The sequence below is a fragment of the Natator depressus genome, chromosome 3, assembly GCF_965152275.1.
Source record: "Natator depressus isolate rNatDep1 chromosome 3, rNatDep2.hap1, whole genome shotgun sequence".
Taxonomy (NCBI): Eukaryota; Metazoa; Chordata; order Testudines; family Cheloniidae; genus Natator; species Natator depressus.
Genome location: NC_134236.1, coordinates 119,525,505 through 119,542,972, shown reverse-complemented (window position 1 = coordinate 119,542,972; position 17,468 = coordinate 119,525,505). Strand labels below are relative to the sequence as shown.

At 41.3% G+C, this 17,468-nt stretch overlaps 1 protein-coding gene across 5 annotated transcripts in view; it reads right to left on the bottom strand.

Annotated features, from left to right (window-relative positions):
• Positions 1 to 17,468, bottom strand: part of ZDHHC14 (zDHHC palmitoyltransferase 14) — a 160,357-nt gene that overhangs the window by 25,244 nt on the left and 117,645 nt on the right. For 4 of the 5 annotated variants that reach the window (XM_074948683.1, XM_074948681.1, XM_074948680.1 and 1 more), the window contains exons 4-5: positions 12,884 to 13,021; positions 7,371 to 7,419 (exon numbers count right to left, since the gene is read on the bottom strand). In XM_074948683.1, coding sequence (XP_074804784.1) covers positions 7,371 to 7,419; positions 12,884 to 13,021 — 187 coding nt within the window. The remainder of the gene's footprint in view (positions 1 to 7,370; positions 7,420 to 12,883; positions 13,022 to 17,468) is intronic. The other variant, XM_074948684.1, reaches the window with a different exon arrangement.

The window sequence follows — 17,468 nt, the reverse complement described above, 5'->3', positions numbered from 1 at the left end:
ATTTCACCATTCAATCAACTGTGCCTCAATATTATTTTTAAGCTTTGATCTTATTAATTTTTCCTCTTTTTTTTTCCAACCTACCTTCCCTCTCTTCCTTCTGCAGAGGCCTTTTCATCTTAACTACAACCCCCAAAAATCAGTAACTAGCCTTTTTCAGGGCCAACATCTATGTTACTATTAAATTGGTCAACATTGGGTGCTGTGCAGTGCAGCTTACAATATCCTTTAACTCTGACTAAAAGACATAATCTCAATGTCAAGGTATCATACTTTGCTCCTAAACCTTGTTTATCTCAGTAAGACAGCAAGCTACTACAACCAAAAGACCACGTCTATCCTTTCAATTGCTATTTATTTCAGTTTATGTACAATAGCTAGAAACTTGGAACTCTCGTCTTACTCTATATTAAGATATTTATGTTTGATAGTCTATATATACCAAAGAAGAAAAAAAGCATTGTCTCCTACCAAAATATATAATAAATTAATAAGGAACATGGCAATTGGAAAAGAACATGATGACAATTAATCTACACAAGTCATTTTCCAAAACAACTGTTTCTCAAAATATTCACAAACAGGCCACAAAATGCACCACTCACATCCTCATCAATACCTGTCTACACAAGAGAAAGAGAAATATGCATGACCCCTTAGCACTATGAAAATAAAGAAGCCAGAAAAAGCAATACCAGGAATGCCCTGGTCTTTTACCATTTAAAAATTACAACAAACATATTCAGGGTATTATTTAACAGTCAAGCACCATAACATTGCTGTGATCCAATAAACATGGGAACTATACATTACACAACTGCATAAAAACCTCTTAAAATATTGCTAAATTTGCAAAGTCATTATAATACCCATTAGCCACTGGCAACAACTTTGCTCTAACACAACTTAGTTTAAATGGCAGAAACTGTCAAAGCCAAGCAGAAATGGAAATGAGCCAACAATTCATTAGTTTTGCTTAGGGTATAAAACATTTATATGTCACTCTTTAGAACTATCTCTTGCAGAAACAGGATGGATAGAAGAACCATGATGAATTTCTGAGCAGCAGGTTTGCTACTTTTCTTCCTCTCCCTCAGGAGTGATTTGAAAGGTCACAGATGAGCAGGAAAGGAGCTTGCACTGGGGACCAAGCCGTAGACACAGCAGCAGGCAGCCTGTGAACTAGGACAAGAAGGCTTAGGCACAGAGAGCCTGGCAGGAGTTTGGCAGCAGCAGGATACAGACAGAAGAACCTGCAAACAGGAGGCAGAAGTCACCCCCCTAAAGTTGACTGCTGCAGGACAGCGTGGTAGAGCTCTTAAGTGAAACTGCTGATGACACAAATGAACATTGTCTAGCGGGATCTACTGATCAATATTTAAACTGTCCCCTGAGACAGGCTGGACTAGAAAAGACACCCCAGATATCAGGTCTGAGGAAGACCAGTTACCCTCCTACCCTTATAGTTGACTGCCCCCTTAGGACAGAGTTAAGAAAAAAGGTTTATCTTTTATTTCAACTAAGAACTAAGCCATTGTACCTAAGATATCAGAGGGATAGCCATGTTAGTCTGTATCCACAAAAACACAACCTATCCTGGAAAACAATCCCTCACTCTCACAGACCTTGGAAGGCAGGCCAGTCCTCGCTTACAGACAGCCCCCAACCTGAAGCAAATACTCACCAGCAACTACACACCACACCACAGAAACACTAGGAACCAATCCCTGTAACAAACTCCGTTGCCTACTCTGTCCCCATATCTACTCTAGCAATACCATCAGAGGACCCAACCGCATCAGCCACACCATCAGGGGCTCATTCACCTGCACATCTACTAATGTGATATATGCCATCATGGCAGATGGGGCATTGCTGGCACATGTACACTGGCCAAACCGGACAGTCTCTAAGTAAAAGAATAAATGGACACAAATCAGACAAAAGCCAGTAGGAGAACACTTCAATCTCCCTGGACATTCAATAACAGATTTAAAAGTAGCCATCCTTCAACAAAAGAATTTCAAAAACAGACTTCAAAGAGAAACTGCTAAGCTACAATTCATTTGCAAATTTAATACCATTAATTTGGGCTTGATTAGGGACTGGGAGTGGCTGCCTCACTACAAAAGCAATTTTTCCTCTCTTGGTATTGACACCTCCCCATCAATTATTGGGATTGGACCACATCCACCTTGACTGAATTGGGCTTGTCAACACTGGTTTTTCACTTGAAAGTTAACTCCGTTCATGTGCCAATATATTTATGCCTGTATCTGTAATTTTCACTCCATGCATCTGAAGAAGTAGGTTTTTACCCACGAAAGCTTATGCCTAAATAAATCTGTTCGTTTTTAAGGTACCACCGGACTCCTTAATGTTTTTGTACCTAAGATATTTTCAACCTTTTCTTTCTGCCAGCCCTAGTGAATAATCCTTTCCTGTTAACCATGTATGTGAGCACTTTTCAGGAAGCAACCAGGTGCTAGAGTCTATAGGGTCAGTGGCTAAATGCACATAAGCACTCCCTTCCGAGACTATTTTATACCTGGTGATTTATCAAGTATATGGAAAATTTTGGAGCACTGCATCCCGCAGAGCAACCTATTGGGATGGGACCAATTATAGAACATTCCCTTATTAACAGGGCACTGTTAGTGATGCTTAATTAAGCAAACTGCTTTACAGGGTCTCATATGGTGAATATTCTTGTAGAAGCTTTTCTAAGGTTATCACCATGCAGTTTGAGAAACTTAAATACATGGAGGAATTTATGCTCACAGCACCTAAGCGAGGCAGGGAAGCATTAGGTCATTCTGACAGGCTACACTATCTGCACCTCTGAGGGCTCCGGAGGGAGGGAAAGAGACCTACTGTTCTGGGCATATTCAGTTAGCTCCTCACTTCACGCTTTTTAAGCAGGAGTGAACTGCTGAGCCTTGTGCTGGAGGACTCACTGAGTGTGAGCTTCCATAATAGGTTTTTTGATTCAAGGTAAGTGTTTTGGAATTTGTCCCTTTACATTTATAGTAAAAGGAATAAAGTTAATTCACTTAAGTAAGAGGTGCTTAGATAAATGTAGGAATTGTGAGGAAAACAATGGCATAGTATAAAAGATGTACCCTCAGTTTAGTATGTAGGGAGCTAAGTATTTAACTCCCTGTTCATCAAGATGTGCAAATAAAATGGAAGCTCATTAGTTATTAAAAAGATAATTGATTTATACATAGTTGTTGAATACACAGCAACAAGGCTCAGCTATTGAGTACAGTAATATGGTCTACTACAACTAGAGACCCGTAAAACTCGGTTTGTCACATAGCATTGTTAGTGAGGTATCAGCTGAAAAGCAAGGCTCTCTCTTCACAAATTGTCTTGCCACAAAACAAAATTCCCAGTACTGTTGATGCAACTTCATTTTGTATTGTGAGGAATTGCAACCAACCCACTAAACTGTCCAACATGTCACATTCTAAAGGAGCTGCTTCTACAAAATGCTCTATTGAGCCTCTCAAACTGGCATGACTTTGAATGCAAATTATGAATAAAAAGCCTATTGTTCCTGTACAAGGATCCACAAGTGTGGGATCAATTACCTTTTGATTTAAGAACAATTGAAAGCTTTTTCCATTTTGAGAGAACTGAAAGACTAATCCATTATTAGAAGTGATTTGCCATTCTTTTATGTGGAAGTTATTGTTGTGCTATTCAGGATAGATTGCTTGTTTGTGCTTCCTAAAAACTGTGGCCTTGCTTAAAAAGGAGGTTATGGCTCAATGATTCTACATCACAAACACACAAATCAATGAACATATCACAAGTTATGTCTACAGAATTTAGCAAACTTGACGTTTTAGAAATATACAGGTGACAACACTCGGGGTGAAATCTTGTTACTTCTGCCCTTTACATATTTCTTTAGCAAAAATTGTAATTTTGCCAATTAATAAGCTGATGTTTTTCCACAAAACCATCCGGGTGGTGTGTGTGGTTGGTTTTTTGTTTTTAATAGGCGAAACCACCATTTTTGTGTACTTCCGGGCAAAAATCTAGTTTTGTGCACAAGAGCAAGTGTTCTAAGGCAAAACAGTAAAAAGGTTTTGCTTTTGCAGAGCCAGTGTAAGTAATGATTTTTGCACTGGCTTTGTGAGTGATGCAAATAGTTTCACATATCTATATATCAGCCATCCACACATATTAGTGGGGAGTTGGAAGAGCTATAGTCCCACAGGAATTTAAGCAGGAAGTCAAGTAGAAGTTATGGCAGCTCCCCAGCCTTTTCTGTCTGTTAGCTCAAAGTGGTTTTCAAACTTTTTGTATTGGTGACCCCTTTCACACAGCAAACCTCTGAGCGTGAGGCCTCACGCAGATGCAGATGTGGCCTCACCAGTGCCGAATAGAGGGGAATAATCACTTCCCTCAATCTGCTGGCAATGCTCCTACTAATGCAGCCCAATATGCCGTTAGCCTCCTTGGCAACAAGGGCACACTGTTTACTCATATCCAGCTTCTTATCCACTGTAATCCCCAGGTCCTTTTCTGTAGAACTGCTACTTAGCCAGTCAGTCCCCAGCCAGTAGCAGTGCATGAGATTCTTGACCTTGCTGAACCTGATCAGATTTCTTTTGGCCCAATCCTCCAATTTGTCTAGGTCACTCTGGACCCTATCCCTACCCTCCAGTGTATCTACCTTTCCCCCAAGCTTAGTGTCATCTGCGAACTTGCTGAGGGTGCAATCCATCCCATCATCCAGACAGTTAATAAAGATGTTTAACAAAACCGGCCCCAGGACTGACCCCTGGGGCACTCCACTTGATACCGTCTGCCAAATAGACATCGAGCCGTTGATCACGACCCGTTAAGCCAGATATCTAGCCAGATTTCTATCCACCTTATAGTCCATTCATCCAATCCATACTTTTTTAACTTGCTGGCAAGAATACTGTGCAAGACCATATCAAAAGCTTTGCTAAAGTCAAGATATATCACGTCCACTGATTTCCCCATATCCACAGAGCCAGTTACCTCATCATAGAAGGCAATTAGATTAGTCAGGCATGACTTGCCCTTGGTGAATCCCTGTTGACTGTTCCTGATCACCTTCCTCTCCTCCAAGTGCTTCAAAATGGTTTCCTTGAGGACCTGCTCCATGATTTTTCCAGGGACTGAGGTGAGGCTGTAGTTCCCTGGGTTCTCCTTCTTCCCTTTTTAAAAGATGGGCACTATATTTGCCTTTTTCCAATCATCCAGGACCTCCCCCAACTGCCACAAGTTTTCAAAGATAATGCCAATGGCTCTGCAATCACATCAGCCAATTTGCCTCAGCACCCTCGGATGCATTATATCTGGACCCATGGAGTTGTGCATGTCCAGCTTTTCTAAATAGTCCTTAACCTGTTCTTTCACCACTGAGGGCTGCTTACCTCCTCCCCATATTGTGTTGCCCAGGACAGCAGTCTGGAAGCTGACCTTGTCTGTGAAGACAGAGGCAAAAAAAGCATTGAGTACTTCAGCTTTTTCCACATCATCTGTTCACTAGGTTGCGTCCCCCATTCATTAAGGGTCCTACACTTTCCCTGACCTTTTTCTTGTTGCTAACATACTTGTAGAAACCCTTCTTGTTACCCTTCACATCCCTTACTAGCTGCAACTCCAGTTGTGTTTTGGCCTTCCTGATTACACCCCTGCATGCTCGAGAAATATTTTTATACTCCTCCCTAGCCATCTGTCCACGTTTCCACTTCTTGTAAGCTTCCTTTTTGTGTTTAAGCTCACCGAAGATTTCACTGTTAAGCCAAACTGGTCACCTGCCATATTTGTTATTCTTCCTGTGCCCTCAATAAGGCTTCTTTAAAATACAGCCAGCTTTCCTGGACTCCTTTCCCCCTCATATTAGCCTCCCATGGGACCCTGTCCATCAGAAAAGCAGATTTTGACTCCCTGAGGGAACTGAAGTCCAGGGTCTGTATTTTGCTACTTTCCTTTCTTCCTTTTGTGAGGATCCTGAACCCAACCATCTCATGGTCACTGCTGCCCAGGTTGCCACACACTTCTACTTCCCCTTCCAATTCTTCCCTGTTTGTAAGCAGCACATCAAGAGGAGAACAGCCCCTGGTTGGTTCCTCCAGTAATTGCACCAGGAAGTTGTCCCCAACACTCCACAAAAACTTCCTGGGTTGTCTGTGCACTGCTGTATTGTCCTCCCAGCAGATGTCAGGGTGAATGAAGTCCCACAATAGAACCAGGGCCCGTGTTCTGTAAACTTCAGTTAATTGTCTGAAGAAAGCCTCATCTACCTCATCCTCCTGGTCTATAGCACATGTCCACCACAACATCACCCTTGTTGCTCTCGCTTCTAAACTTAACCCAAAGACTCTCACCAGGCTTTTCTTCAGTTTCATGCTGGAGTCCTATTTCACTCACAGTTGAGAACTTGTGAAAAAGGCAAGAAGCTGCTGGAACATATTAAAATAGCACAGTGACACTGAGGGCATGTCTACACGACCTTGCAGTTCAGACAAAAGGAGTGGGAACAGCAGTCCACGCAAGTGCTATGCTGCAACTCCCCTGTGGGATGCTGCATGTTCAAACTTCAAGGTCCTGAGTTTGCACTAATGCAGTCCTCTTCAAAGAGGACTGCATTAGTGCAAACTTAGGACCTTTAAATTCATGTACGCAGTGTCCACACAGGGGAATTACAGCACAGCACTTCAGTGCACATTGCTATTTGCACCCTCATAGTCCGAACTGCAGGGCTGCGTAGACATGCCTTGAGCTACAGGTAGTGGGGGATGGTGGGAGCAGATGAGGGAATCTAACAAACAACTAGTTACTTGAATTAATGATACCTAGGACAGATTTTACTGTGTCCTAAAGGACTGACAAAGTTATCAGCATAAGTATACTTTGGAAATACTGGATTGTTTGGTGCCACTTAATATTTTTGCTTTTGTATTTTATAATTGACTTTTTCTATCCCACCAAAGTCAACAAATTCCACATAAATATTTTCCTCTCATGCGAGTGGATGTATTACTCAGCAAACGCGTACAATTATCTCTTGAAATGTGTGTGTGACTTCAATAAATGTTAAATAGACATTACATACATTTACCTAGAATAGAATATACCCCCAAAAGATGCAAAATAATTAAAAAAAAGAGCTCTTCTCTTCTCTACGTGCAACACTAAATGAGAAATGATGTAGAAATACTAGAGCAACTGGTGAAACCTTTCTTGAGAAAGTCTCAATTCCATGCATCCAACAACAGCAAAAAAACCCCAAAAAACAACCCGGATACATTTATCATATAATTTCTTCCTTAATATTAATGTAACAAAATCTACAGCACATTTTAATGAAAGGATATCTTGCTGGACTGTCCTTGAGGGCATTTAAGAATCCTGTTTGCTGTGATCCTGTGGAAACAAAAACCAAATTTTACAAATGAGTTAGAATTTTCAGTATAGGCTGCTTTCATCATAGATCACATCCACAGATCAAAAACAATAGGCACCTGAAGATCAGTTGCATAACTGTATTTTGAAAGTAGTATCAACAAAAAAGTGGCAGAGTTATAATCAGATCTAACATCTGCAGGGTATTTCTCAATAATACCAGACTGATGTCTGCACCGTTTTGCATTAATAAGATTTCTAATTATCTCTCAGTTCTTTTCCATCCTAATATGGAAAAGAAAAGATTGTTAGCTACTTTTTGACTTGGAAATCCTATAAGATATACACCTGCTATGGCCCAGATTTTCCGCTGCCCCTAGCTTACTCTGGGTGCAGCCAGGCAAGTATGTGCAAATGAGCCAAATACAGATCTCTGATCCTTGGGCCAGTTCTATACCACCTCCTGCCCCCTCTCTAAATTAGGGCATCTTGAGAGCTACTCCAATTTACGCTGGCTGGCTATGGCCACCAGGGCAACATCCACTAGCTGGGAAGAGCCAGAGAACAGCATGCTCCGGGCAGACTCCTTACACCAGAGTTCCAGGAAGGGTGGTGTAGGAGATTGCTATGCCAGCTCCATGCTCACTGGGGATTCCCCACATTGGGAAGATATGTCCACTTTCCAGTTCCTGTGCACTGAACTGATACCCAGGGGCTGAAGATGGCTGAATAGACTGGCCCTTACTGCTGCACATATTATAAATAACTTTGCATTCTACTGTATCATTTAACCATTATTCATTTAATACATTTTAAATATTTTCCCTTTGAAGAAAATTCTCCCTCCTTAGCCAAAGAGGATCTGATGGGGGGAAAAAATCTTGATGATGACTATCTTTTTTTAGGAGACACCATTTCCATGGGCCAGACTAGTGGTTTACAGTGGTCGCTATTAAAAAAAAGGAAAAATGACTTGCCTTATATTTTTCATTCTTGATTTTTTCCCCCAGTATTCTCACACTTGGGTCTTAGTTTCACAGCACAACTTCTCCCAGGTTTCAGGCCCTTAAGGCCCTACCAGTAGCAGGTAGGTGTGTGAACAACACTCCCTGTTGGTGGTCATACACCTCTAGTCACTTCCTTATTTACCACAAAGTGAAGGCTCCTCAAACCAAATAAGTCAATCACAAAAACAAAATGGCTGAAAGATTAATGCTTAAAAAAAAAACAGTTGAATGAATACGAAGATAAAATCTATATTGAAAAGGTTTTCCTCTCTGAAACTGAGTGGATATATGTGGTTGAGCAAGAATCCTGCAAGATGATGACTTCAGAGAAGCAGAATTACTAAGTAAGTAATTTTCTCTTCTCCAAAGATACTATCTGTACAGAATTCTCACTCCTGGAAAGAAAGCAGCGCAAGTGGATGTCAGAAAGAAAAAGAGCATCATTAAATAATTACAGCAGGCAGAAAGAACAAAGCCAAAAATGCTAATGTATGTTTTCTTTTTAAAAGTATACTTAAGGGTAAGACAGCATCCCTCCAAAAAAGGGTGCAAAAATCACAGCCTGTAGGATGAATAAAAAAAACAAAACAAGCTTCACAAATTTGGCCAACTCAAGGGACATGCCCCCAAAGTTACAAAACTCTAGGTGCTAGAAAGTTGGACTGCAAGGGAGGTTCTGCTGGATTGAGAGACTGAGGCAAGATTGCTTCTGTGCTTTGTAAATGTATGGAATAAGGACCATTTGACTACTTTGCATATGCCCATAATGAAATCTTTCATGAGGTAGGCAGGGAAGGCTGGGGAAAATATTGTCAAGATAAGTTAGCTCATTAAGGTGGAACTCCATAACTACCTTGCAAAGGCATCTCAGATGAGTCCACAGCTCTTTATTCTTTTAAGATTTTGGTAAAGATTGATCAGTCACAAGAACTTGAAGTTAGCTCACTGTGAGATAGTCACTAACACTAGGAAAATAACCTTCCACATCAGAAATTCGAACTCACAGGTACTGAGTGGCTCAAAAAGAGCTTTCCAGGAGCACATTAATATTTCATAACACCAGCAGCTTTTTAAATAAAGGTTTCAAAAGAATCAGTCCACCAAGAACCATACAACAAATGGCTGAAGAGACACCTTTGACTAGTTCATGATGGGTTGCTAATAAACGAACTCAAATGGAGTTAATCTTTAAGTTAAATTCATACAGGAGAAGAAGGTAATCAAGCAGTTTTTGAAAACCTATATAACTTTCAATATTAAGTCCTTCTCTTAGACAGGTTCCACAAGGGTAAGAGAACTCAAATCATCGGCTCGAAAACACTAATCCTACTGTGCTCTTGCCAGCAATCAAGCCGTCACACACAGAGCTCCCAGACTGGGATGGAGTAAAGTGTCATGATTCTGAGAGATCAGTCACGGCTAGGACTCTGATCCTGGTGGAACCTGCTTTGGCCATCTGCAAAAGATCTGAGAACCTGACTGTGCTAGTATGAAGCTACTAGGATCAAGTATTTATCTCATCTGGATTTGGCCAGACTTGTGGAGAGGCATACAGGAACCTCCTTTCTCAGTGGATGGAAAAATAAGTATCTTTTGTTAATGTAGTGCCTTCTCAGTGTCCCGAGTAAAAGATGAGTGGTTTCTCATTGGGGTGAATGATGAAGAGAACAACATCTAGTGTAACACTGTCACGAAAGATCTGATTCACTACTTCCTGATCCAGGAGACCACTTATGAGGCTCTAACATATCTACTATGGAATTTCTTACAGAGCCCTCTCTCTCATTGGAAGGGCTTCCAGAGAGACAACCTTATGCTGACTTGCTTGTTTATATAAAACATAGTAGCCTGATTTGCCATTTGAATCAGAATCATCATGAGAGATATCAAGTCTCTAAAGATCTTCATCAAATTCAGAACCCTCCCTTGCTGGTCGAACACTGATGTGCAGTTGTTGCTCTTGGAGAGTTCAAGTTCCTGCATACGGTCCCCATCCCTGGGGGAAAACATCAGAGGTCACTGCTATTTGGATCGGATGATTTTGGATTCAGATTCCATTTTCTAGTTGAAGACTGTTTCTGGAGTATCAGGTAGGCCTGGAGGTCTCTGGATCTAACGTAAAATGGTGATGCTTGGATTCACTGGACTCTCAGAGTACACTAGAGATAGTCTTTTGTGCAGATATACCATAGATTTTGCAGCTACAGTTGTAGCCATGAAACTCAACAGTTGTAGCATGGCCAAACTGTCACCTGCTATTCCTTGCATATCCTTTCTGCAAAACTGGTATTGTCTTGGATATTGTCCTTGGATAGGAAGGTTTTTTTCTGAGCTGTTGAGTGGTCTGCCTTGCTGCCAAAGGGATGAGGCAGTGGAGAAACAGCCTGAAAGGGAAACAGAGGGAAGTATCTTTGAAGCTGAATCAATTCCAAATCACTGCACAAAGACCAAAGTCTCAAGGAAATGAACTGAAGCTTTGAAAACACCAAAGCACAGAGGCACTTAAGCGAAGCACTGAAGCACTCAATGCCAAATACAAAGACAGGGATTAGGGAACTGAGGTTCCTGGAGACTTCTCCTCTATCAGCACTTATTGGCAAGCAGCAGCTAAACAATTGTAGGATTACCCCCCCACCCTACCAAAAAAAAAAAAAAAAAGACACAAAGAATACCTGAAGCAGGATAGGCACCAAGGGAGCTCAAGAGTTGCGGCTGCAGTTAGATACAACTTTTGCAGAGAGCTCTTTCGAAGACTGCAGTCAAGAAATGACTGGATACACCCAAAAGCTGAGGTTAAAGAACCTGGGTAGCAATCAATCAGCAGCGTGGAGGTTACCTGGGGACCAAACAAGCTTTTGGGAGGTTTTGCTGTCTCATGCTAGGGTAATGAGACTCCACAGCAAGAATCCTGCACAGATGGTATCTTTACAGAAGTCAGCATTTAATGGTTACAGCCCAATATTTGCAACATCTACAGTGTGTTATGTGCTGTTCAAGCATATACTGTGAAACCCTCTGCCCCAATCTTAATGTAATTACCACCACTGTAGTAAATATTGATTTTTTTTTCAATAGCGACCACTGTAAAGTGATGGTAAATTGGTAAATTCACCTGCCATGTTGGAGATCAAATACTTGAGTGATTTCAGTGTGCAAAAAAAGAACCCCATCTGCAGGAAGGAAAGGGGAATCAACTCATAACTGCAGAGGATTTATACTCTCAGATAAGTCAGATTTTAAAATATATTAAATATATTAAAAATGGCAAACCAGAATAAGAGCATGGATAAAAATATTCCTCATAGACATACTTTTCCTAAATATGTGTGCGCACACATGCGTAATAAAAGCCTCACAGGTTTAAATAGTAACAGTAAAAATAGTTCCAATAATTCATTTTTCCTTCTTTTGGAGTATGAATGCTATTTTTCTAATGACAATATTCCAAGTAAAATTAATTTAGAGCGGACGGACCTGGTGGAAAGGACATTACTATGGCCACAGGGTTCCCCACATTTCAAACTGCTGCTGTTCTAGTTTGTTGTACATTTGAAGGGATCTTAAATATTGTACATTTTTAGGAATCTTGTGAAAATGCTTCCATTCTTCCTTTAAAAAGCACGTGCTACGGCAGGTTTTGTTTTTAGAAAGGAAAACAGCCTCATTTTTGTAGGGTTCAAATAATTTTAAAAAATCATACATTGGTAGATTTTTCTGTAGAACCATTTCTGTGCGCACTGTGATTAACAAACTAGCTGCATAATGTGTTAGACCAAAAGCTGGAATTAACTATTATAAAGAAAACTAACAAGAAAGGCCCAATTTTGAAAATAGCCTCAAAAAAGCAGATGTTCAAGGGTGGCTATCCTTATCTACCACAGTTGAGAAATACCAATAGTTTTTAAAATTCCTAATAAAAATGTACTGGATTTTGAAAGACTTTTTCAATCATGAGAAGTTGAGATATATATTGGGATTAGTAGGATTTATCAACTATGGGAAAAAACACAGAATTACCTCCAAACACAATCCAGCATACAAATATAAAAACCAGTATCAAACCCATGATTATATATTTTACACTATCTTATCACATACACCCTATAATACACAGGGATGTTTCAACAATGGCTATGCATTCAAGATTGTCTATGTCTAAGAAAACTATCTGTTAAAAATGCAGGATAGAGGGTGATGTACATTATCCTGGGCACAAAGCATATGAGCTATTCCTCAAAGGAACTGCCCACTAGATGACAGAAAGAAAATTAAAAATTGCATTAAGGCTAGGCTCTACTATAGGAAGCCTGGCATAGGAATTCAGATTGCCATACCACAGCGTATCACTGGGGGCTCTCAAGCTTCAGAGAAAGGGTAGAAAAACAAACCCAAAACCCTAGATGATCAAAAGATTAAATTAAAAATAAAAACTCAAGCAAATGGCTACATACATAATCTGATTTCACCAGCATACTTACGAAGGATGATGTGGGTGATAACGAATGCAAATATAAAGACTGTCAGAAAGGACAGAGATAAAATAAACATATAAAAAAATCTGTAGTTTCTTTTCCCCACACAGTTGCCTACCCAGGGACAATGGTGATCAAACCGTTCTGAAATGAGAGGTAGAAAAAAATGGAATATAATTAATAAAGCGCTACTTTACTTCAGAAAAGCCCTCTAAATAGTGTAGAACAAATCATGATTTAATTGGTATTTGCAAACTGGTCAGAGAACTTCTTAGGACCCCCCCAACCCCCAGTATTTGAATGTAATGTTACAATTAAGAAATTAATGCACAACAGAGGTGGTGGTCTGTTAAATTACATAAATTTATGCTTTAGTACAACTGGAGAAATAAGCATACACATTTCCACTATCACATATAGAGTACCAGTTTAATTATCTGGATTTGGTCTCCAATATATTCATTTTTACTCAGAACTATAGTCCTCTATCACCATAATTTTGTGCCACACGTCCAGATTATACATTTGAGATTTCCCTGTGTCCATTACCACCCCACACCCATCAATTAGGGAGCAGAAAATATTTTCCCTTCTTTTGTTATTCAGTTCATGATATCTTCCGTCTCAGATCTGCTATTTTTCAGTTAGAACCAAAACTTCTACACCAAACAACTTCCATGGCAAAACAATTGAAATACAGCGTGGTGGAAAAGGGTTATTCTTAAGGGTTCGCTTTTCTCAATTTTTTTCTTAGCTTTTTTAGCTATTGTGTTTTAAATCCTTTATTTTATTTTTTGAGAAATAATCCAGGGACACCAGGCACGCTACAGCTGACGAGAGAAAGAGCTCTCCTGTTGGCTTAATAACTCCACCTCCATGAGAGGTGGTAACTACATTGGCCGGGGAAGCTCTCCCACTGACATAGTGCTGTCTAAGGTCAGTATAAGTACATTGCTCAGGAGTGTGGATTTTTCACATCCCCTTAGCATTGTAGTTATGCTGAAGTAAGTATGTAGTATAGACCAAGCCTAGACTGTTTAGAATAAAGAAAAGGAGTACTTGTGGCACCTTAGAGACTAACCAATTTATTTAAAATAAATTGGTTAGTCTCTAAGGTGCCACAAGTACTCCTTTTCTTTTTGTGAATACAGACTAACACGGCTGTTACTCTGAAACCTTCATTTTCATTTATGAAAATACTTCATAAATGATCTGGAGGATGGTGTGGATTGCACTCTCAGCAAATTTGCAGATGATACTAAACTGGGAGGAGTGGTAGATACGCTGGAGGGGAGGGATAGGATACAGAAGGACCTAGACAAATTGGAGGATTGGGCCAAAAGAAATCTGATGAGGTTCAATAAGGATAAGTGCAGGGTCCTGCACTTAGGATGGAAGAATCCAATGCACCGCTACAGACTAGGGACCGAATGGCTAGGCAGCAGTTCTGCGGAAAAGGACCTAGGGGTGACAGTGGACGAGAAGCTGGATATGAGTCAACAGTGTGCCCTTGTTGCCAAGAAGGCCAATGGCATTTTGGGATGTATAAGTAGGGGCATAGCCAGCAGATCGAGGGATGTGATCGTTCCCCTCTATTCGACACTGGTGAGGCCTCATCTGGAGTACTGTGTCCAGTTTTGGGCCCCACACTACAAGAAGGATGTGGATAAATTGGAGAGAGTCCAGCGAAGGGCAACAAAAATGATTAGGGGTCTAGAGCACATGACTTATGAGGAGAGGCTGAGGGAGCTGGGATTGTTTAGTCTGCAGAAGAAAAGAATGAGGGGGGATTTGATAGCTGCTTTCAACTACCTGAAAGGGGGTTCCAAAGAGGATGGCTCTAGACTGTTCTCAATGGTAGCAGATGACAGAACGAGGAGTAATGGTCTCAAGTTGCAATGGGGGAGGTTTAGATTGGATATTAGGAAAAACTTTTTCACTAAGAGGGTGGTGAAACACTGGAATGCGTTACCTAGGGAGGTGGTAGAATCTCCTTCCTTAGAGGTTTTTAAGGTCAGGCTTGACAAAGCCCTGGCTGGGATGATTTAACTGGGAATTGGTCCTGCTTCGAGCAGGGGGTTGGACTAGATGACCTTCTGGGGTCCCTTCCAACCCTGATATTCTATGATTCTATGAAACCTGTTTAGAATACGTAGTTAACACACATTTAATGGACCATTTGAGATGAAGTGGCCCATTAACACCCCTCCAGTCAAAGGGGGGAAATCAGTGTGTGTATGGGCAGGGGGCAAAAGGCAGCTATGGGAATTATAGATTGTAGTAATAAGCCATACATCCAATGTCTTTATTTAGTCCATGATTTTTAGTGTCTAGCAAAGTTATGAATTTAAGTTCCCAGGCTAATCTTTTGAAAGTGTTGTGCAGGTTCCTTTGAGGATGAGGACTGATAAGTCAGATACAATGTGATTGCTTTGTGTTATCATAACACAGGTGATACAGTGTTTTTGTCTTTTATCATTTTCCTGTGAGAGTTCATTCCAGTGATTGTCTGGTTTCACCCACATAGTTGTTATTGGGGCATTTAGCACACTGGACATGGGGAGGCTGGGCCTCCTCAAACAGCCAGGCATGGCCCTGCCCACACCCTGCCCCGAGGGCCCTGCTTCAACGGATCCGCTGGGCTCCAGGGGCTGGGGCCATGCTGCCCGCATTCCTGGGGCTGGGGAGGCTACAGCAGCACCACCACATGCTCTCCCTCTAGGCCCTCCGGGGCTGGGGGAGGGGGGGAGACTGCAGCGTCACCACCGTGCACTCTCCCTCCCCATGCTCTGGGGAGGGGGAGGGGGGGCGCTTTGGACACTAGCCAGCCTGTGGCAGGGGCTGGTGGCCACGGGGGGGGGGGGGGAAGGCCTGGGTTCCAGGGCATACGGAAGGGGCGGGGCTGGGGGCTAGCCTCCCCCAGCTAGAGGTTCACGAGCCGCCCTGGGCACTGGATGAGGTACACCACATGTTGTGATAGCCATGTGTAGGACCCATGGGTCTTAAAAGGTTTGTTGTGAGAGGTGCTGATCATTGTAGCAGTAGAGATATGTCTGCAGGTTTTGCATCGGTTGTTCTGGCAGAGGCTGGTGCCGCTTTGAGTTAGTGTGTCCAAGTCTGTGGGGAGCCTTCTTCTGATTATGAGCTTGGAGAGACTGGGGGTTTGTTTGAAGACCAGAATTGGGGGGTTCAGGAAAGATTTCTTTCAGAATGGGGTCCCCATCAAGTATAGGTTGTAGTGGTTTGAGGATACCCTGTATGGGTTCTGTGTGGGGTGGTAGGTGACAACTAAAGGTGTGCATTAGAGAGGGATTTATTTCTGCATTGAAGCAGGGTCTCTTGTTGTACTGAGGTGGCTTGTTCCATGATATGATCTACTTCTCTGGTGGAGTGTCCTAGTTTGGTGAAGGTGGTTTTGAACGTGTTAATGTATATATCCTGTAATTTCTCCTTGGAGCATATTCTGCGGTATCTGAGTGCTTGGCTATGGATAACAGATTTCTTCTTGTGTTTGGGGTGATTACTGGATTTATGAAGGTAGGTGTAGTTACCTGTGGGTTTCTTGGACACAGTTGTCTGTAGGGTTCCATTGCTGAAGCTAACTGGTGTGTCTAGGAATTTGATGCTAGTGTGGGAGTGTTCCAGAGACAGTTTAATGGACAGGTGTGGTTGTTGTGGTGGAAATCTACTAGGGTAGGCTTCCCTGCCTCTCCTCTTCTTTTCCCAAATGGGCCACTTCACTTGAATGGTACCTTGAATATGCATTAATTACTTACGCTAAACAATATTCCACTTTCTATTAAGCTGTGACATTCTGAGTATGTTTCCCAGACCTGAAGAAGAGCTCTGTGTAAGCTTGTCTCTCTCTATAACAGAAGTTGGTCTAATGAAAGATATTACTGCACCCACCTTGTCTTTCTAAAATTTTAAATTGTAACAGAGTCCAAGATCAGAAAATAACACAGATGCTTTTATGCCTCCTCCCATTCTCAATCTAAGTCCTATTCAAAGCCTGTTTTGTTTTTCCTAACTTTTGGGTTTCCACTGATGTATGCTAACTATTTGTAGTCAGACAGGAAAGGCATGCAATAAATCTGAAAGTCCACAAATTCTATGCAAAAAAAAAAAAAAGCACATCTGTCCAAACACACCAGTTTGTTTTTATTGCGTCTTTATGGTTAAGACCTACATGAGAGGATTTTCTTGAAGAATGTATTTAGGATTATCTTGATTTAAAAATTTAAACAGCATGCACTACAGACTTCTGAGTTTCCTATATTTATTAGCTTTTTCAAGGTTTTGCGTGACAGTTGTTTGGGCTATATATCTGCTATATATCTATTTCAAATTCCCGTATGGCTATTTAGGGTAAAGTTACTGACCCTTCTTGGGAATGAGAAAAATTCAGAATTAGCATCTTCAGTCTTATCAAGCTACTGATAAATATTTCAGGAGCTTAAAACATTGGGTGCTATTAACTTCTCTGCTGTAGTGGAACACACAGTGGTTCCCTGAAGTGATTAGAAATTCCATTAGAATACTGGTGCTTCAAAGTGATGGGCATTGTGCATGGGTAAGCACTTTATAGTGC